The sequence below is a fragment of the Mus musculus genome, chromosome 9, assembly GCF_000001635.26.
Source record: "Mus musculus strain C57BL/6J chromosome 9, GRCm38.p6 C57BL/6J".
NCBI lineage: Eukaryota > Metazoa > Chordata > Mammalia > Rodentia > Muridae > Mus > Mus musculus.
Window position 1 is genome coordinate 120415576 of NC_000075.6, and position 22923 is coordinate 120438498.

The window sequence follows — 22923 nt, forward strand, 5'->3', positions numbered from 1 at the left end:
CCTATGGAGAATTTTGCTTAAACACAAATTTTAACCCAGCAATGCTGAGAGGATAGTAGGTGGCTGGGGTTGTGTTTCCTCACCATGCCTCTAGGTGGCGATTGTGCTGTTGATCACCTGGGAAGCAGTGAGATCAGCAGAACTGGAATTGAGCCAAGCCTTCCTTCCAGACTACACTTTCCTACCAGACCCCTAGGTGGCGCTGGTGCCACTCGAGCCACTCCTCCTGCTGGCCCCAGGACCAGTCCCGGACCCCCCCCCCCGCCCCCCCCCCCCCCCCCGGGAAATCCGTGGGGCTTCATTTTGCAAGGTGCCCTGCCTTGCTGGAGTGGGGTTCTAGGACACCTGGCTACATCACTAGCAACTGGGGCCTGAGCAGAATTCTTTGCAGGCAGCTCCTGCCTCCTCAAAACTGTGCTGTTTAAATCCAGTCAACCCAGGTCAGTCTGGCATTCTTAGGTGAGGTTTTAATGAGATTCTAAGTCTCTCAATGCTGCTCTTAAGCATGAACTAGGATTCTAGTCTGCCTTGGAATGAAAAGACAATGTTTACCAGCAGAGTCATGCCATGTAAACAGAAATTAGAAAAGCGCTCACACAACTAGCTCACTGGAGGGCTTTGCATTTTGGTGTGCTGCTAAGTGGTAGGTTTTTTAAGGGAAACATGATGGTTATTTTACAGTTTTCTTCTGATACTTTGCTCCATGGGGCTTCCTGTTGCTTCATCTCTGAACTGAGCAAAAGGCCTAACTTGCAATAAGGAAGGTTACTCTGCGGGCGCTTCTGTGACTCAGACTTCAAGGCACGAACCCAAGTGTGGTGTCCACACTCAGGCCTCATGGTTGTTTGTTCTTTGGTTGAATTTGGATTTTTTTTTCCTTTTCCTTTGGAAATCTTTATATTCTTTCTCTGAATTTTCCAAAGGGAGTGTGTATTTTTATATTCACAGTGAGAAACATTACAAAACGCTGTTCCTCAGATGCAAGGGCTTTAGAGTCTGTCCTCACCAAACATGAAGAAAACTCCCACTGTCTACACTGACCATGGCTGCCTTGTTCACTGGGAAATAGCCTTCCCATGGTGCTTCACGCTGACTGAAGAGAGACTGGAGCCTCTTGCCGGCTCACTGGTTCTTTTTATTTCCCCAAGCTGGATTAAAAGCGCTGATAACACAGTAAGAATATCAACTATAAAGCCTCCTGCTAAACAGATGTTTCTGTGAGTTAGCTTTTCTGCATTAATAAACCACAGAGAATTTAGTGGCTTAAAATAGCAAGCATCTGTTGGCTCACTGGGTAGATTCAGATGGGTCCTGCTTCTCACCCAGGGGCCCCTGTGCATCTCTGGCCAGCTGGTAGCCGATAACCTGATTCACCTCTCAGGGCTTGGCTCACCAAAGGTCTCTATCCCAGAGCAGGCCAGCCTGGCTCCATACATATGGTGACAGATAGAAGGCTCCCCAAAGTATCCAAAGTTTCTGGCGACTGAGACGCAAATGCCTCCTTGTGGAGGGGGCTGCCAAGGGTTGTCGCCACTCTACAGTCTAACATTTGCTTGTCTAACAGGCTTCTGAGGACACAGTCTCTGGAGTGGTTCTACAACAATGTGAAAAGCCGCTTCAAGCGCTTTGGCAGTGCCAAGGTCCTGAAGAACCTGTACAGAAAACACCGTCTGGAGAGCGGTGCCTGCTTCGACATCCTAGGTACCGGAGTGCCTGCTGCTCTAGGAGGGGGTGGTGGCTGGGGGTAAGAGGAGGAAGAAGGGGATCCACCCTCTTCATAGAGACAGAGAAACTTGTCTAAATAGTAGGTTCTGGAAAGAGGGCGGAGTGTCGGGTTTTAACTCAGCGTTTTGTTTGGGTGTGTGCAGGTGTGTGTGAATGCATGTGTGTATGGGTGTGCATGTTCGTGTGTGCACTCGGATGAGAAGGCCAGAGGCCAGCTTCCAGGGTCAAGAGTTGTCTACCTTGTTTTTGAGACAGGGCCTTTCACAGGCCTGGAACTCACCAAGTAGACTAGAGCAGCGGGTGAGGGAGACCCAGGGACCCACCTGTCTCTGTCCCTCCGTTATCTCTGCCACCACCAGTGTTGGGATTGAAGGCACATGCTGCTGTGCTCAGGTCCTCAAGCTTGAGCAGCAAACACTTTATACTAAGCCTCTCTCCAGCCCCAGCTCATGGGCTGTGAACGTTCCTACTGGACTAGACTTGTTGAGAGTTTGGAAAGCCAAGCTGTTTCAGCAAATTGTGGGTGTTTTAATTATGGGTCCTTCTGGTATAAATCGCCTCTGTGTGTTCGTGCACGCAAGCGTGTGCATGCATCTGTGCACATGTATGTAAAGGTCACAGAAAGCATGATGTTCCCTTCCCTACCACTCTCTCATCCCCTTGATGCAGAGTCTCCCACTGACCTGGAACCAATCCTCCTGTCTCCACTGCCCACAGCACTAGAGTTGCAAGCCTATGTGAAGCAACACCTAGTTTTTAACACTGGTTCTGGGGATTTGAACTCAGGTCCTCACACTACTGCAGCAGTGCTCTGACCACTGAGAAACCTGCCCAGCCCCTAGAAACAACTCTTAACTATCACTCCCTGATGACAAACCATTGGAAAGTCATTTCTATGCGGAGATGAGAGACCAGGTCTATGTCCTGAGAGTGCACACACCCATTTCTTCATATTCTGAGTTCTACTGAAAGACCAGATCTATGTCCTGAGAGTTTGTACACCCACAAACTCATATTCTGAGTTCTAGTTCCCAAACTTGGAACCCAGTGTCCTAGCAAAGTGACAAGAATGTCTGTGTCCTCCTGGAAAGTGTCACCTACGAGTTTCACAGGAAGGTGTTTAGCTGAGAAAAGCAACAGCCATATGAGATCAAATATGGTGGCTTAGCTCGCTTCTTTCTCAGATTGCATCTTAGGGACACTTCTGCAATAGAGAAAGGGGGCAGTTAACCCACTAGTGCGGACAACTGTTTGGGTAGCTGCCACGCCCCATCTAAAGATAAAGAGATGCCACTTCACACAACAGAGTGCTATCTATGTGCCTGTTTTTCTGGTCAAGAAGTCAAGGGCTAGAGAGGGTTGTAACTTGCTGAAGGTGACACAGCAGGCGATGTGCGGGTCCAGAGACTGGCCTCACATTCTCCAGTCCTCACACCATGGCTTCTCACTTCCCCCATACTACCTCCAAAAAAACGAACGTGGGCTGCTATGTCAGAATACACAGTACTGGGCAACTTGGAGACAGTAGAAGCCTATTTATCTGGAAGTTTAAGAGGCTGGAGAAGCCTCTCTCTTTCTCTCTCTCTCCCTTCATCTCCCTGTGTGTGTGTGTGTGTGTGTGTGTGTGTGTGTGTGTGTGTATACGCTCGAGTGTATGTGAATGCATGTGCGTATGCATGAGTGCAGTACCTACAGATCTAGAAGAGGCTATCAGTTCCTTTGGAGCTGGAGTTTCAGATGGTTGGGAATTTCCTGATGTGGGTTCTTGGAGTTAGAAGTGGTTGTGAGCCTCCTGATGTGGGTGCTGGGACCTGACCTTGGGTCCTCTGGAATAGCAGGAAAGCTTTCTTAATCACTGAGCCATCTCTCCAGCCCCTTGCTAAGGACCATTTTGCTGTGCTATCCAGAGCAGAAGACAGAAAGGCAAGTCACACATGAAACACCAAGAGAAGAGGCAGGGACGTTCCTAATAAGCCCACTCTTGAGTGACTCCACTTCCAGGAAACACTAATCCTCCTGGTCTCGTCACCGCTTGTTAGGGCCGCTTCCAAAATCATCACACTGAGGATGAAGCTCATCATGAGTTTAGAGAGAAAATATACTCAAGTCATAGCAGAAGATACTGAATATACTCAAGTCATAGCAGAAGATACTGGAAGAAAGTTGGGGTTGCAATTGCACCAAAACCCATTGTGCAGAGAGAAAAACAGCAGGTCAAATCCTGGACCATTGTAGCATGAACCCATTTGCAAGGCAGGCTTCATCAGTGTGGCTGATCCACCAGCTCAGTGGCTCAATCCCACCCATGTTCATCAGAGACCTCTCACGGCCGTGTTACTCTCTCCTCTAGGAGGAGGATTGTTTGAACCAAACCTGGAGAATGAAGGGAGCATTTCAGGAAGTGACTCCACGTTCTACAGGCAGTCAGAAGGTAAGGGCACTTGGCTGACCGCTGCTCACAAGTTGGAGGGCTCAGAGGCTGGAGTGGGCTAGCTGTGATCACAGCCATGCTGTGAGGGACCTGCGAGAGTTCTGGAGTTGGAAGGCAATAATCAAGCCAGGAGCCTGCACTTCCTGTGTGAGACTATTTCCACCATTTACTAACATTACATTTTATGCCAACACCCTCATCCAAGAATTACAGAATGGCATCAGAACCCTTGCTGGGACATGGTAACCATCCCCATCACACCCATGCCCGGTCGAATGCCTTGCCTGGCCACTAGTTGTAAAATGCCTGAGTTTATGGACTCATCCTGTCTACCAGGGCATCACTGGCAACTAGCCTCGAACCTAGATCAGTGGAATTACTCAGTGGAATTGCTGAGAATGTGAGGCCTAAAAATGCTTTGGTGGGTAAGATATGGCTAAAGTATATTGTATGCATGTACAATTAATATAGGCTAGTTGTGAAACACTACATCAGGATTGGTGAGACAGCTCTGTAGATGCTGCAGCCAAACCTAGTGACCTGAATTCAGTCCTGGGACCAATGGTAGAGAAGACAACTGACTCCGAAAGTTCTCCTCTAACTGCCACACATATGCTATGGCATACCCCCACACACATATCACATGCACACACATACACACATATGTATACACACATACATACACACATATACACATATGTATACACACATATGTATATACACAAATACATACATACAAACATGCACACACACAACATATACATGTATACACATGCACACATACACACATCACGTACACACACATATACACACACATTCATGCTACACACACACATACACACAATGTACACACACATGCACACATACAAACACAGACATACATACACTATACACACACATAAACACATATATACATACACACGTATACATACAGACACACACATATACACACAGAGAGACATACATACACACATACACATATACACACAGACAGACACACATACACATATACACACAGACAGACACACATACACACATATAAACATAAATTATAATTTTAAATAGAATAATCTTAATATATTGATGAGTATCAGAGAAGCCAGTTGGGAGAGAAACAGCCATCTCCAGGGAGCTCTTTGCGGTGACAACTTACACTTTACATGTCCTCCTCATGAGCTCTTCTTACTAAAGCTTACATTAAACACATTCAGTCAGCCAGACCTTGTGACACACATCTTCTACCTGAGTTGCCTTGACATTAGCTGCGTTTGTTTTAAAGAATTCACTATATTTCCCAAATCCCCCATTCTGGCCACATTAGTGTCTCCAGGAGTCTAACGAGCTTGGCTAGTGACTAATGAAGAGCAGATGCGTTCACACCTTGTCTCATTTCACAGATAACTCTCAGCAGCTCCCAGGCGACTGGCATATGCTAATCACACAAGGCTAGATTATAAATGGCAACAGGAGATTAAAATTAGAGAAAGAGACACAGACACCATCCCTTTCAGACCCGTGGTCCTTGGCTGATGTAGCATGGACTCCGAGGCGGTCAGTGAGCGCACTGCTGTACAGCTCTGTGATCCCAGCTACTCCAGGGCTACAGCAGGAGGATTGTGAGTTCAAAGCCAGCATAGCCAATACAGCCAGACTCTGGAGAGATGGAAGTGGGGAGAAGAGACTATTCCCACAGAGAATAACATGTCCACTAACATTACTGATGCAGGCTCAGTTGGCAAAAACTCGCCACACAAGTGTGGGTTTCCGAGCTCTGGCTCCCTCACCCACATAAAAAGCAGAGTGCAGTAGTGTGTACGTGCAGTCCAGTTTAAAAGGTCACATGGGCTTGCCTTCGTTGCACTGGAGGATTTTCTCAGCAGTACTGAACACCAATAGTAACCCTCTGCTGTTTGTTAAGTTACCTAACCAGTCTGAGATTCACAACTCATCTGTGTAGTGTGACCACATGGCACTGCACTGGGGTACCATGGTGGTTACTGGTGTGAACTCCCAGCTGAATCCTAGCATGTTTTTACTCAGACTTGTTACAGATGCCTGTTTATGGCCTCAGTGTTTGCTTTAAGCCAGGATCACAGCCCAGTGTCTCAGGGACATTTAACCATTTCTGTCCGTGTCATCACAGTGGTAGAGTGTACAAGATGGGACCTATGCTGCCTAAAAACTCGGACAGAGAAACATTATTGTCTGCTGGTCCCCTGGAACCATCTTGGTTACTCAGTGGGAGACCGGAAGGCAGAGGGAGGGGCCACTCAGAGAACCAGAGTAGAATTCGAGGGATGGTGGGAGGCAATAGTGAGGTCGGTAAGGACAGTGGGCTCATGTCCTCTCCTGAGCAGCTGGAGCGTGTCCCGGGAACCCCAAGGGTTGAAAGCAGAAACATACTATGTGGGGCAGTTGTGACCTGTCATGCGTTCTGTCCCTTCCTAGGGCACAGCATGATGGACACCTTGGCTGTGGCCCTACGAGTGGCAGAAGAGGCCATCGAGGAGGCCATTTCCAAAGCAGAATCCCATGGGGACAGCCTGGTAGGACCTCCTTCTGTGTGGTGGGAGGCGACAAGGTGGGAACCTGGCGATCAAGAGCGGGTGCCGATGGTTAGGGGTCATGTCACTGCAGCATTGAGTAAAGCTGTGTGTGACCCCTCTTTACTGTTGCCAGGACTGCTGTGACAGTGAGTCCCGTGCCCCCTCACTCTTTTCCTTCCACAGGACAAACAGAACGAGGCCAGCTACCTGCGGGACCACAAGCAAGAGCTAACTGAGGAGCTGGCCGGCACCATCCTGCAGAGGGTAGGGCGATTCCAACCAGGCCAGGGCCTCTGGGGCATTGGAGAGGAGACACATAGAAGGGGCCCATTTGCTGACCCCATGACAAGAGTTAAGGGGCCTAAGTAAAGCCATGGGCTCCATTCTGTCTGCCACCCTTGCCCTCCTCACATTTACTGGCTTGGCAGGACTCAAGGGTGAAGGTTTGGGAGGGTATATGTCCCATGAACATGATGACCCATAGAGGCCCCTGACAAAGGGCTGTCAAGAAGGTGTCTTGAAAAACTTCAGCCTTCGTTTTCAGTCACAGCGATTCAAGCCCCATTCACACAGCAAGGACACTTCTCAGTCCTGAGGATGCCCAGATGTCTCATCCAATCATGGGTCAATTGACATCGATAGGGCCAGGAGTCCAGTATAGGGTGTAAGGATATAGCACAGGCCACCCTGCAGGAGGGAGGAGAATCCAGTCTGTCAACTGTCCCCAGCTATTCCAAAAGCCAGAAGGCAAATGCAGCCATACCCGGCCCTGAAATGGGGGTGGTGCCTTGATTGGGCCCACACCTGTGCCTTGGCAGACACCTTCGTTCTTCTATGCCTTTCCTCATGGCTCTGTGGTCTAAAAGCCCACTGAGGGTTGAGAGATTCCCTCAGCTTGGTAAAATGTTTGCTGTCCATGCTGAGTGGCTTCTGCTTTCCATCCCAGGGGGGTGTGCGTGGATCTCTGGGGTTCACTGGCCAGCCAGCCTAGCCCAAAATTGACAAAATCCAGGCTCTATATGAGACCTTGTCTGAAGAAAGTGGAGAAAGACTGAGGAAGACACCCAAGGTTGACTCCTGGGCTCCACACATGTATGTACACACAAACCTGTAAGCACTCACTGAAAAACTCTGTCTTGATGGCTTGCCCTTTTTCTCAGCTGTCTCATCTGTAGAAGGTAGGGGCTCTGAGGAATCTGTTCCCACAGGACCACTCATTGCACGTGGCCATACCAGCACAGCTGATGGCAAAGGGGACCTGGTGATCTGCCACTCCCCAAGACTTTCAGGTACTCCCTCAAGTCAAGGCCACCCAGAGGCACCTGGCCTATGTGCTATGCAACTTTACTTGATACATGATTCTCTCTGGACCAGTGTTCTCAGCTGTCAAGTGGGGAGAATGGCAGTGAGCACTTCTCAGAATTACCTGGAGGAATAGCAGGGACAGGGCGTCCTAGTCCCCAGCATGGGGTCTAAGAAGCTGTGGATATCAGAGAGCTGCACAATTCGGCCTCCATAGTCAAGGATCCAACATTTGTAGGAAAAGGATTTCCAGAAAGTTCCACAAAGGACAGCTTGAACTTCCTTTGCCAAACAGTGGGCTGAGTCCACATGAACAAAAAAGCACTCACGCGTAACCACTGTGGTCTTCCGCCATCCTCGAAGCCCGAGTCCTTTCCTATACCTGTTATTTGAGCATCATCTTCCTGGTACCTCATCTGTGTACCCACATGGTTACATGGTGATGGCTGCATCTTTACTTAACATGTAGACCTGTTCCCCAAACAGTAAGCCCGGCAGCTATTTTAATGACACGTGTCACATCAGTTACTGTAAGTGATTTGAAGATGATCTGATACAGACTGGGAGACACATAATTCCTCTAAGCAAACACACCATGTTAAATCCACCTCAGGTATCATTCCTCAGACTCCATCCATCTTGATTTTTGATATCTGGTCTCTCACTGCAACCTGGAACCCACAGATTAGGCTAAGCTAGCTGGCCAGTGAACCTCAGGGATCCTCCTGCCCATGCCTGCCCATCGCTAGAATTATAACTGCAAACCACTGTGCCCGGCATTTTTACAGGGGCTCTGGGGTGCAGACACAGCAAGCACTTCTATGAGGGAGGCTGATTCCCAGAGCCAGTCCCCTGCAGATGGAGGAGGGTGGCTGCATTTGTCAGGTCATTGAGACTAGGTGTCGGTCCAACACAAGGTAGAGCTGAAATGTTGGGCGCTGACTAAGCTTCCAGGTGGCTGGGGAAACACTCCAAAGGCGATTCCTCCAGAACATGTCCCCCGTTTCCCCAGATTATAAGAAAGCAGAAGGATAAAGCTGAGCTGCGAGCTGAGGAGGAGGAGCCAGAGTGGCCACGGTCCCAGAGTGGCAGTGTGAAGGCCAGGGGTGAGGGGACCACGGCCCCTCCAGGACGACACAAAGCACGTGCCACCTTCAGGGTAAGTCACACAGCACTGCCACCCGACACAGATTCTGCACACCTGTGGCTCAGAGCCATTCTCCCACAGAAAGGGGAGGTGCTTTATGCCTTCTACAGTTGAGTGTGCTCTCTGGGTCCTGGAGGAGAGTTGGGGTGTGCAAGAGGAGCAGGTGGGGTGCAGGGGAGAGCAAGAAGCTGAGAGAAAGTGCAGGTTGCTGGGAAGTTTTACATTGAGATCAACTTAGGAAAAATGAAGATGTCCATAGGCTGTGTGTATGTGTGGTATGTGTATGTGTGTGTGTGTGTGTGTGTGTGTGTGTGTGTGTGTGTGTGTGTAGACAGGTGTGCATGTCTGTGTACCTGTGTGTGTATCTGTATGTAGGTGTACATGTGTTTGAATCTGTGTGAGTGTGTGGATACCTGTATGAAGGTATGCATGTATGTACCTGTGTGCAGATGTGAATATGTATATGCCTATGTGCAGGTATGAATGTGTGTGGGTGTACATGTGTTTATATCTGTGTGTAGGTGTGCATGTGACTGTGTGGAGATGAGAGGTCAACCTCAGGTGTCAAGCACAGTCAACCTTGATTTTCTGAGATGGGGTCTTCTCCCTCTGGTCTAGAATTCACCAATTCAGCGAAGTGAGCTGCCAACCCCCAGGGGCCCTTCTGTTCCCACCTTACCAATGCTGGGATTATGAGTGTGCCCTGCTACGTCCCGCTTCTAAGTGTGGGTTCTGGGAATCAAACTCAAGTCTTTGCATTCCAAGGCAAGAGCAATCTTGCCCAGTGCACAGAGGCTCTGCTTGCTCACACCATGCAGAGCTGAGACCCTTACACTGAGGAAACAGAGCCTTTGAATAGTTAAAACTCCCCAAGGTCCCGCTGCAGGAAGAGCTGACTTGACCCCTCATTAGCTACTGCCCACAGAGTAAAAAAACAATTCTCCTTCAAATCTCTGACCTTCCAGGTCTCACTAGCATGAACATCCATGAACCGTGGGCTCAGGCCTCCCTGGCCCTCTGAGCTCTCTCTAACTGATCTCCCCCAATTGTACCCACCCTTGCATCTCCCTTCAATGCTTGTATGGGTAAAAACTGGAAAAAAAAAAGCAGAGGCCAAAGGAGTCAAAGTAGTGAAAAAGTGGAATACTGAAGTAACCCCAACACTTGTTGGTAAGTACACAAGACCCCAAAGGTGGCTGAGTAAAGACATTGCCGCACTGCCACCTGCTGGAAGAAGTTCTCATTGCAATAACTGGGTCTCCTTCCTTGCTGTTGAGGATTTAGCAAAATCACAGATGACTCCTTGACTGCCTCTCCCCTCCCCCAACCCCCAAGTTGTTGAGTGACATCATCAAAACCGTTCCAGATTCTAGCCAGACAGACGGCAGCTCCTGTGTCCTGGGGACGAAGAGTGGAACCAAGCCATGACGTGTGGCTGTTTAACTCTCTATAAGGGGGTCTTTCTGCACAGGATAGATGTCTTTTTCCGTTACCCCATCTCCCATCTTCTTACATGGCCCTCCAGGTTTTCCCGGGGAGTATTAGCGATTTTCTGTGACTCTAAGCCCACTCTGGCTTGTACCACATTCCCAGCAGTAAGCCGTGGCCACCAGAGCTGATTGCTCCTGAGCATGCTAGGTGCGGAGCCTTTTCCCAGGCTAAGAGTCCCTTGAGGCCAAGGTCACTGAGAACAGCACCCCTTCCCAAAACCCAGCCATGGACTAAAGCTGTCACTCCGCACACCTTGTTGAGTTTTGCTGTCTATTCTGTTCCAAACACTGGTGCGTGTGAATGTGTACATGCATGTGAGTGTGTACATGCATCTGACGGTGTATATGCACGAGAGTGTGTACCTGCAGGTGAGCGTATACATGCGTGTGAATGTGTACATGCATGTGACTGTGTACATGCATGTGAGTGTACATGCATGTGAGCGTGTAATGCATGTGACTGTATTTGCATGTGAGCGTGTACATGCATGTGAGCATGTGCATGCATGTGATTGTGTACATGCATGTGAGTGTGTGTTTAGATGCATGAGCGTGTGCAGGTTGTGTGCAAAGGACTGCCTCGGGTATCATGCCTCAGGAGTTGTCCACATTGTGTTTTTGAGACAGATTCCATTACTAGCCTGCTGCTCACCAGGTGAGCTAACTTGCTGGCCAGCAAGCCCCAGGGACCTGCGTATCTCTGCCTCCTGGTGCTAGAATCAAAGGTGCACACCACCTCACTTGGCCACACCTGGCTTTTATGTGGGTCTGGGGGTCTGACATGGGTTTTCATGCTTACAAAGCAAGCACTTCTCTGACTGAGCCTTCTCCCCAACTGTCACGCTCCCTGAAGTGCACCGTGAGCACACAGCAAGAGGAAGCTTCCAGATTATGGGCCAAGGCTGTGGAGGAATTCCAGCCCCAGGACGATCACTCCTGAGTTCCGCTTCAGATCATGCCACACTTGCTTATACATCTCTGAGAGAGACTCCACGTCTCCTTGGCTCCCCCTCCTGTGGTGGAGTGGGTGATGCAGCAGCCAGGCAGGGAGGGCTGTGTTCAAGGATCCTCTTACCTGTTCTCGTGGGTGCTTTCCGTGGCTAAATGAAATGTCCTTTCCCTCCTGAGCCTACCAGTGTTCAAAACAAACACTTCCTGTGCCAGCCTGCAGCTCCTGAGCCTGGCTGAGGAAAATAGCCTCACTGTGAAGTGTCCTCTGCTTGTTTACTCCTGAGCTGCTGACACTCAGCCTGGGGCTATGCTTAAGGCTCACACCTCTCTTTTTCCACAGCGGTCCCAGTCTGCATTCTCCTTCACTATGGAAGATGCTCTGAAGTCTGGTTCAGCAGAGGCTGCACCAAGGTCACCCAAGGACCGCGCCCAGCGTCTGCTGGAGGAGGCCGCTCTGCCCAGCTGGAGGAGCATGGATGGACTGGACGGAACAAGTAATGCTTTTCTTGGTGGTGGTGGTGTTTGTTTCTGTGTTTTGTTTTATTTTGATACAATACCTCATGGAGCCCAAGCTGGCCCCCAACTCCCTGTATAGCCAAGGATGGCCTTGAATACTTGATTCTCCTGTCTCCGCTTCTAAAAGCTGAGATTATAGGTGTGCACACCACACCCTGACTCCAAGTGGGTTTCACAGGTGCTGTTTGGAGTCTTGCTAGCTAGCTATCGCATGGCCGTTCAGCTCCTCCTCCCATAAGTGAGTGTGTGTGTGTGTGTGTGTGTGTGTGTGTGTGTGTGTGTGTGTGTGTGTGAAAAGCTCTCTGACAGGCAGTTAGTTGTCTATCTCAGTACATCTTAGGATGGCATTGTGGTTCAATGGTGCCTGTGCTCTTCCTGATTACTCTAGAATGTTCTTCCTCTCCCTTAGGAGTTAGAACTCACATCAACATCTCACTTAGTCTCACATAATGAAATTAGCTCAGCTACGTTTCTATGGCTGTGACCATGAAAACAGAATCCAGGGGCCATGAAGCTCCACACACTGGGGGGTCTGTTCCTCACCTAGTGTACATATGTACAGCAGAACATGGACCCGTGTGTTGTTGCGCGTAGCAGCTGTTATCGGTATTCACTGTTGTAGGCCAGACCCAGATCCCATCCCTGAATAGCAAAAATACTTAACCACAAAGTGGCCACCCGAGGAGGAAATGCTTGCAGACTGACTGCCATTTCCTTTCTATAACCAACCAGCAGGCTATGAGCAAAATCCACCCTGTGCAAAGAGCCAGAAATGTCAACTACCCGTCCATCTAAAGATTGTCTGTGAGGGGCCACTTTCCTGTTAACCCACTAGTGCCTGATGGGTGAAGACTGCAGCTACAACACTCAGCAATGACAGAGCTCTGTCTGTGTGGTTTCAGGGTTTCTGTTAAGTGTCTTTTATCCCTAGATTCACTATGCAGATACCTAGAACATCACGTCGCCTCTCTTCTCACGTCCCCGCTTCTCCCACTTTCCTCACTTCCCTACCTCTTTTTTCTCTTCCCTCCTCTCTCCCTCCTCTCTCTTCCCTCTCCTTTCTCTTCTCTCTGTCTCCTATTTCTTCTCTCCTCTTCATCTCCCTCTCCTCTCTGTCTCTGGGTCTCAGCAGTTGAATCCCATCCCTCCGTACATGGTATCCTAGAGAGTACAAGCACCGTACTTCCTGACCCACCCTGGAGGTGGAGGTGTGTCTGTGAAGGCTCCTCCTCTGCCTCCCTCTCTTTGGCTATGGGAAGCTTCGCAGTCACAGGAAACAGGCTGGGTTTCTATTTGACCTAAGACCTTCTGCTGATAACCAGGGTTAAGCAGAATCTTTTCCTAACATTATTTATTATTTTGGTATTTTGTGTGTGTGTGCCCATGCATGCAGTAGCCATGGATGCCAGTAAGGGACATCAGATCCCCCTGGGATTGGAACCACAGGCTAATATAAGACACAATAGTGGCACCAGGAATTGAACCTGGGTCCTCTAGAAAAGTAGCCAGAGCTCTTAACCACTGAGCCATCTCTTCAGTTCCAAGCCTACTCTTGAATTTGCCATTTCAGTACAGCAGCTCTGTTCACAAATGGCTGTGAGGAAAGGAGCTACTAAGAGTCCGCTTTGGCCTTGGAGTGACTCTGGTGGTAAGATGTTTGTTGTGTAAGCATGGGGTCCTGAGTTCAATTCCTCATATCCCACATTTAAAAAAAAAAAAATTAGGCATAGGGCTGGAGAGACAGCTCAGTGCTACCTGCTCCTGCAGAGCCCGGTTTTTGTTCCCAGCATGCATATCAGGTGACTCACAACTGCATGTAACTCCAGCTCCAATAGATCTGACACCCTCTGACCTCCAGAGGCTCCTGCATACTTGGTGTAAATAAACGTATACAAGCACTCACACATATGCATAAGTAACAAAAATAATAAATACTCATTTAAGGTGACAGGAGGAACCCTGGGGTTTCTGATCAGCCAGCTGAGCTGAATCCATGAGACCCAGCTTCAGTGGGAGATCCTGTCTTGAAAACTAAGCTGGATGGCTGGGAGATTTCTCAGTGGTTAGAGCACTTGCTGTACAAACCTAAAGACCAGAGTTCAGATCCCCCGAGCTCTGATAAATGCCAAGTGGACATGGCAGCTGCCTGTAATTCCAGCCTCGGGAGGTAGAGTTGGAGTCCCCAGAACAGACTGGCTAGTGAGACTAGCATATCAGTGGCTGAGAGACCCTGCTTCAAAGAATAAAAGGAAGAGTGACTTAGGATCCTGACATCAACTACAGGGCACACACATATACACACACAAGCACGAGTACACACATACATACACACATATACTCACATGCACACACAAACATGGACATACACAACTCACATATACACACACTCACACTTACATGCACACACATATGCACACACACACACACACGCACATTCACATACATGTACACACATGCATACACACACATATGTACATGAACATGCACACATGTATACTCACATGCACACATATGTGCACACATGCATGCATATACACATATGTACATACACATGCACACACTCACATGCACACATGTACACATATATGTGCATATAACACATAGACATACACACTCATACATACTTACACACTTACTTATCTGCTCTGGAAAAGCATGGAACCACCCCGTATAAGCACTTCCTGCTGTCATCCTCATGACATCTCAGGGAGGTGTTAACTGCTCTTTTTCACCACTGAGCGGAGTGGGGATCTGAGAATCGTGTACTGCCGCATGGCTTCCAGGCTTCATACCCAGGCCTTGAGACCGCTCTTCTCTCCACCGTGAAACCTGTCCCCAGGGCAGAGGAAGCTACTTTGGTTCTTAGAGAAACAGGTTGTTGGGATCTGGGTCCTGCCTCGCCCTGTCATCCAGAGGCTGCAGAGCCATGTGCATGGTCAGCCAGAGCATAAGGCAGATGATGGAGAGCCAGCCAGGAGGGTCAGATGTGAGCACAGATCCTAGGGAGAAAAGCTTGGAGGTGAGAGGTCTAAGGAGTTAGTGGGCTTCAGCAGAGGGTGTGGCAGAAATGAACTCTAGAGTAAGGAGTGGTGGAATGAGCGCCAGGCACCAGGGCTAGGGTTCCCAGGAGACCCCCATTCACATTTTCCTATGGGGGATATCTAATGTCCTTATGGTGTAAGAAAGCCCTAGTTGCTGTCTCTCCAAAGAAAGAGAACTCAGTGTTCTGCCATGACGGATCACAGTAGGATTTCAAACCCACGTTCCACCAGTACCTGCAATCCTCCAGGCTGGAGTTCGGTAAGGAGCAGGCAAGGACAACACTCTGTGGAGACCAGCATTCCATGGAGCAGCAGCAGGCCTGTATCACTTATGAAGTGTGGAGCAGGCTCCTGTCTCAAAGTCTTGGACAAAGCTGTAGACCTGTAGGCCCTTGGTCCAGAAACTGTGCCTGAGGGGATAGGGGATAGGGACTGCAGTGTATACAGGCAGTGAGCATTCCTGATGCCCCCTGCTTGTGGGTAAAGCCCTGGCCCAGCCCTCAGTCATCCTGGGTGACTTGAATCCAGTCAAGAGGAACCAGCTCAGAGGGCCTCCAGCCTTCCTTGCATTTCGCTTTCTAGTGGTCTTGGAGTTGGAGAGAGGATTCATGCATGAGAGAGAGAGAGAGAGAGAGCCACAAGCTGCCCATTAAGTACAGCTTCAAGTCCAGAACAAGTGTGCACCCTGGGTTACATAAATAACAGACTTCTATGCCCATCTCACAGGGCTATAGGAATAACATCCATGAAAGTCCTTGGGGAAGGATAGGAAGGAGGTAGAATTATCCCTCATCGGTGAGGGGAAACTGAGGACCTAAGGTATAAACAGATGGCTGCTGTAGCTCTCCCTCCCCTTCCGCCAGCCTTAGAACAGTATGGGGCAGCTCTCTCAGGAGGCGGGAAAGGGGCTGTGCCTCCAGTCTCACTCCCTCTGCGAGGCCCCCAGGGATCCTTGAGGATTCTTTGTTTCAATAATATTTTTACTCTTTAAATTTTTCACGCATGTATTTTGATTCTATCCACCCCCTGTGCCTCTCAACCCATTTTTCTCCAATTTCATGTCAGACCATCATTGTCGTCATCATCGTCATTGTCATCATCCTGAGTTCAGTTACCTACTAGAGTGTCAGCAACCTGCCAGGCTCCACAGCTCCAAAGACAGTGACTCTGTCTCGCTCAGCCACCGTCAACTGCCAATAGCTCCCTACTAGGGGTGGGACCCCATGAGCCCCTCTCCCATCTGCACTGGAAATTTCACAGACTTGATACTGTGACAGGGTCAGGCAGGGAGCCATGGCCACTGTAAGCTGATGTGGGCAACAGCCGTGCCACGCCCAGAAGTCAGCTGTCATTAACAGCTCTCCGCCCCATCCTCCATCTCTTGCAGCTTCCCTGTCCCCTCTTCCATGATGTCCCTTGAGCCTTGGATGGGAGACATTGATATTGATGATACCCGTGTATAGCTGGGTACTCTTAACATGAGAGTTGGGTGTACACTCCTGGTCTCCCTAAGGTGGTCGCCCCACAATCTCGCAGGAACCTTGTAGGAGATGACGTGTTACCCCCCCCAACTCGCTCCTACAGTAATAATGGACCCTTCTGGTGTCTTTCTCACCTCTACCCCACAGACCTGGCCCCACTTTTGCAGAGCCCCGATGGGAACTGGATGACCTTGAAGGACGGTAGTAGACAGCCCCCAACCCGCCTGCTGACCAAACCGAAGAGTGGGACCTTTCAGGCCCTGGAGGTGGCGTCCAGTGTGACGTCTGCCTATGATGAGATCGGTTCCGACAGTGAGGAAGACTTTGATTACAGCGAAGCCTTGAGTAAGCTGTGCCCACCGTCCCAGAGCAGGCTCAAGCAACCCCAGCCTCAGCCTACACAGGCCCAGAGTTCTGGCCAAGGTCCCTTAGCCACCTCTCCCTCAAACCCTGAGGCCATGTGCTCGGATTCAGAGACATCTTCCACCAGCTCATCTCGGGAAGCTGGCTGCCGGGCTAAGCTGTCCTGGCTGCAGAGGAAGGCCCCCAAGAACCCCGCAGTGGAGAAGATGCCCCTCCAGGGAGAACTGGACGTCAATTTCAACCCTCAGGCAGCCGGTGGAGAGACTTCCGACAGTAGCGATCCAGAGGAGACCCTCCGCACTGCAGAGCGCCGGGCCAGGAGGTGGAGAAGGGCACGAGTGGGCCCCGAGGAGTCAAACAGGGGTCTGCCTTCACCTGGTGCCCATCCACGGGCACTGCACACGGCTCAGGTAAAGAAACCCGCAAGCACACAGATATTTTGAAAGTAGGATGACCCTTCTCTGCGCATAGTACCCAAGAGAGCCTGGGTTTGGGCTCTGCTGTCTAAGATTCTATTGGTCTTGCGGCCAAGCGCACCCTGAGTTGTCACTTGGGCTCGCCTCTCTGGAGGCTTCCATGTGGGTGCTGTGTCTCTTGAGCTTGACCAGAACATCAACGGCAGGCACAGGTGGTAGGGGGCTTCTTCAGTTCGTGGTGGACAGAATGCAGAGAAAAGGAACACGGGAGAGAGCGGGGGCGGGGGAGGCAGGGCTCGAAAGAGGGCTCGGTTGGAAAAGGGTTCACTGTGTGAGCTTGAAGACCCGAGTTCAGTCACCGCCTACAGAAAAAGCCAAGCATGGTGGCACACACTTGCTATTCCAGTGCTGGGAAGACAGAGACAGGGACAGAGACAGACTCCTCACAGTCACCACATGGCCAGCCTTACCTATTCAGTGAGCCCCAGGCCAGTAAAAAAAAGGTGGATGCCACCTGAGGAACAGCATCTGAGGTTAATCTCTGGTATCTATATTTTCATCACACACACATATACCTTCACACACACAACCATCTCTAAGGACGATTTGTGTCTGCTTTCAACTCTCAGGTCGTGCGTTGTCAGTGAGGAAAGCCATAGCCCGGGGAGCTCAGATGGAAGGAACCTGGAGGCAGGAGCTGATGCAGAGGCCATCCCTGGCTTGCTCCTCATGGCTTGCTCACCCTGCTTTCTCATACAACCTAGGACCACTGACCCCGGAGTGGCACAGTGAGCCGGGCCCTCCCACATCAATCATTTACCCAAACGATGCACCATAGCCTTGTCCACAGGGCAATCTAGAGAGGGATTTTCTCAAGTGAGATTTGCTCTTCCCAGATGACTCTAGCCTGTGTCAAGTTGACAAAATAAAAGCAATGGTCTGGCCTGGTGACCATGACAACACCAGGTAGGGAGGAGCCAGAGGCCAGCCAGAAGGCGCCCTTTACCCTCCTTTCCTCCTCTGGAAGGACTTGAGCAAGTAGCAGTACCCTCTCATCGCCACTAGGTGGCGATGCTGCTACGCTGTCCGGGTGTTCAGATCTTCAGTTTCCTTTCATAGGGCAGTTCTCACTTCTGCCTCCTCCTGAAAATAAGACACCCCAGGTTGAAATGAAATAAAAATTTCATATTTAAACTGTTACTTCAGAAAAAATATAAATAAACATAAGACAAAGCAAGTGACATACTATAATATACAAATATTAAATATTTATATTTGTATAAATATTGTGTCATAATATACATACAAAACTATAATATACAGATATTAAAGCATCCCAGTGGCGTTTACTGCCAGGCAAGGTAGCACATGTCACTGATTCCAGTACTCCAGAGGCATAGGATAATGTATCAGAGGCTAACCTGGACTACATAGCGAGTTCTGGTCTAGCCTAAACCACCTAATAAGAAACCACACACATCCCCATCCCAGAAGACAGACGTGGCTGAAGAGATGTCTCAGCAGTTAAGAACACTTGCTTCTCCTAAAGAGCACCTGGATTTAGTTCCCAGCACCCACATCAGGCAGCACACAGGTGCTTGTAACTCCAGTTCCAGAAGATCTGACGCCCTCTTTCTCTGCACTGAGGGCACAGGCACATACGTAGTGCACATACAGACAAAGAGTCACAAATAATTTAAAATAAAATAAAAATGAACAAATTAACTCATTGCTATGCCCCCTCCCCCACCAAGTGACTAAAGGTGTATTTTGTGTGAGGCCGTTTTCTTAGTTTGGGTTTCTGTTGCCATGATGAAACGCCATGACCAAAAGAAAACTGAGGGAAGGGTTTATCGGCTTACACTCCCACGTCCCTATTCATCATGGAAAGAAGTCAAGACAGGAACTCAAACAGGGCAGGAACCTGGAAGTATGAACTGGTGGGAAGCAGTGGAGGGGGGCTGCTTACTGGCTTGCTCACATGGCTTGCTCAGCCTGCTTTCTTACAGAACCCAGGATCACCAGCCCAGGGATGGCCCCACCCACAGTGGACTGGGCCCTTCCCCATCAATCACTAATTAAGAAAACACCTTACAGGCTCGCCCACAGCCCCATGTTATGGAGGTATTTTCTCAATCGAGGTTCCCATTTTCAGATGACTTGCTTGTGTCACATGGACACACATAAAACTATCAAGTACGGCCGTCTTTGTGTGCTCATATAGACACAGTAGACTTAAGACTGTAACTCAGCAAGTCTGTCCGTGTCTGGCATCATGCTGTCTGTCCATCTTCCACTTCTCTCTAACTCGGAGAGGTTGGCCCACACCCATCTGGGCATTCCAAGTGCAAAAGCTTTCAGGAAGAGAGTGTTCCACGAACAGGGCATCAGCTCCCCCAGAGTGCAGGCCAGGAAGAATACACCATCTGTAGAAAAGTTAAAACTGGGGTCTGGGGAGATAGCCGAGTGGGTAAAGTGCTTGCCTTGCACCCGCGTCTCATCCCGGAACATGTGTAAAACTGCAGGCATGGTGGGTGGTACAGGTTTGTCATCCCTGCGTTAATGAGGCAGACAGATCGCTGGGCTCACTTGCCTGCTAGCAAACTCCAGGCCAATGGGAGACACACACACACACACACACACACACACACACACACACACACTTAAAACAGCAATAAACACATTAAAAGCCTTTTGGAAAGATTATTTCCTTAATTATCATATATGTGAGTGTGGGCTTGTTCACATGAGCATAATGACCAGACGTGGGTATTGGGAACCAGATTCACGTCCTCTGCGAGGACAGGAAGCACTCTTAATCGCTGGACACCTGCAGTCCTCAAATGCTGTCTTGTGTCAACGCCTCCTGCCAGTCACAGACAATTCTAAACTACAGTGATGGTGACAAACTCCAGCAGACTGAGTGGTTTTCCAAACCCCACTCGGGTGCCACTGGCTCATCCCTGTCCCACAGTGATGGGTGTGCAAAGATATTACCCACACTTCCAGGCTGCAGACAGGCCCACAGAGTGTCGCTGTGCAAACTTTAAAGGGCTGTCAAATTAAGCTCTCAGACCTCGTAGCTATTTACACAGCCATGACAGCGACAGCGTATGTGTGCATTTCGCGCTTGTCAACAGGGACACTGGCAGTCTGTTCAATTCCTGCCAATTCTGTGTGAGGAAAAGAAAAAAAAACAAAACAAAACACAAAACTTTGTTAGTTAACATTTGTATGGTTTCCACTGAGATTGTTTCTTCCCTAGTTTTAACACTGTCCCCATTTTTTCTCCTATGAAAAGTATAGTATGTTTTACCTGTCACCTCTCTCAGCTATTTATCTTATATTTTGATGTTTTGAGGCAGGGACTCAATATACAGCCTTGCCTGGAACTCGCTGTGTAGACCAGGCTTGCTTCAAACTCACAGATATCCTCCTGCCTCTGCCTCCCAGATGCTGAGATTAAGGCGTGTGCCACCATGCCTGGCTTAAGGACATTTTACATACAAACTTCTTTCTTAATAGCAACGGTTAGGTGGGGGTGGGTACACACTTCAGTTGGCAGGGTGTTTGCCTGGCTTGCTTAAGGAACTGGGCTTGATCCCATAAGCCAGGCATGGTGGCACACGCCTGCAGTCCCAGCACTTGGTAAGTAGAGGCAGGAGGCCCAGCTCTTCGAGGTCATCATCAGATACATAGTGAGTTGAGTTCAAGGCCAGCCGGGGCGTCATCATGATGCTTTGCAGGTTTGTGTTTTCCATCCAGACCCCCCCCCCCCGAGTTATCTATTGTTTCCAAACCATTACTAAGTCACCCGCCATCACCCTGTGCCAGCGGGCATCAGGTGCCTTCTTTGCACATGAAGTTTACTTTGTTGCCATGTGTCTGGTCGTTGTTCTCTTTCTGTGCAGATATTACTGTTTTTATTAAAAATTCTGCACAGTACATGTTGGTGTCTGGTGAGCCTCCCCTCCCCCACCCCTTCTCCCCTCCTGTCCCTCACCCCTTCTCCCCTCCCCTCCCCCACCCCTTCTTCCATCCTCATCCCTTCTCCCCTCCCCCATCCCTTCTCCCCTCCCCTCCCCCATCCCTTCTTCCATCCTAATCTCTTCTCCCCTCCCCTGTCCCTTCTCCCCTCCCCTCCCCCATCCCTCCTTCCCTCCCCTCCCCCATCCCTCCTTCCCTCCCCTCCCCCATCTCTTCTCCCCTCCCCCATCCCTCCTCCCCACCCGTGGTACTTTGGTTGATGCTTACATCATTTTCTGAAACTCTCTTGGCATCTCTCAAACCTTTACTCATATAATTGCTCTCTTAAAATCTGTTCAATTTGCAAAACACACAAGTTGTATTGGGTTGTGCTGAATGTATGCATATACTTAGGAATAATTTATATCTTTGTAAAGCCAAGCTTTTCCATCCAGGATTGTCCGGCACTTGTAAAGTTTTTAGACTTTTCAGTTCAGACCCCCTCATGCTTTTCCTGTTAAGTAATTTTTAATTTACATTTTAATGATGCTGAAAGGGAGAGTTTCTTCATCTGTCACATGTTTCTATCAGTGCTTATAGAACGGCACTAACTTTTTTTATTCTGTAATAACTTAGCGCTCTAATGGCTCTTTTGTTAACTCTGCTAGTCTCTCATGTGGTGTTCTTAGCTATTCTAATTATCTACAAAGAATGAACTCATGCACACTAGCAAGTGCTCTGCCACAGAGCTATCCCCGTCCTCCTCCAGTCTCCCTCCTCCTCCTCTTCCTCTGAGGACCTTCTTTACTTTGGAGGCAGAATCTCTTCAAGTTGCCCAGTTGGCCTGGAGTTCACTGTCCACCTTAGCTTCAGCCTCATGAGCAGCTGGAATTGCAAACGGCTGGCTCAGCCCCGCAACACTTTGGTCTTTCCCCTTCCATCCTTACAATCATTCCTTTCTCCTGTCTTCCTGCAGTGGTCACAGCGTGTGCTCAGTGTGAAGTCACAGCAGTGGGTGGGACCTTTCTTCCTTGGTGACCCCACTCCAATGGTTCACAGTCAGGTCTGCTGCTTGCTTCCAGTTGAGCAGCTCTTATCAAGACTAAGAAGCCTTTCCTAGCCCCACATGATGAAAATCAGGACTGGAGTTTTGGTTTGATTTGGTTTTTTAAGGCAGGGTCTTCTCACTGTGGAGCCTAGATGGCCCAGAACTCACTAAGTGGCCCAGGCTGACCTTAATTCACAACAGTCTCTCAGCTTCAGGCTGTGATTCTAAGTGTGAGCCCCATGCCTGGTCAGTTTTTCTTCTAAAATTTATTGATGTTGTTAATCACATTGATATATTTCTTAATTTTGAGTTGGCTTAACATTTGTTATATTTATTTTTTTAGATCATGACTCCTGTCTGTAAGAACTGAATTCCATTTGCATTCTAGCTTGCCCAGTTCAGCATCAGCTGAATGGTTTGACACAGGCCTGGAGAGGGCTCAGCAGTTACTGCTCTCACACAGGATGAGTTCGGTTCCCACTACCCACCTATCAGCACAC

At 49.3% G+C, this 22923-nt stretch overlaps 1 protein-coding gene across 4 annotated transcripts in view; it reads left to right on the plus strand.

The window, feature by feature from the left end:
* Nucleotides 1-22923, plus strand: part of Myrip (myosin VIIA and Rab interacting protein) — a 172582-nt gene that overhangs the window by 112056 nt on the left and 37603 nt on the right. For all 4 annotated transcript variants that reach the window (XM_006512128.4, XM_006512125.3, NM_144557.5 and 1 more), the window contains 7 exons: nucleotides 1565-1701; nucleotides 4076-4156; nucleotides 6605-6702; nucleotides 6886-6966; nucleotides 9017-9163; nucleotides 11933-12086; nucleotides 16778-17403. In XM_006512128.4, coding sequence (XP_006512191.1) covers nucleotides 1565-1701; nucleotides 4076-4156; nucleotides 6605-6702; nucleotides 6886-6966; nucleotides 9017-9163; nucleotides 11933-12086; nucleotides 16778-17403 — 1324 coding nt within the window. The remainder of the gene's footprint in view (nucleotides 1-1564; nucleotides 1702-4075; nucleotides 4157-6604; nucleotides 6703-6885; nucleotides 6967-9016; nucleotides 9164-11932; nucleotides 12087-16777; nucleotides 17404-22923) is intronic.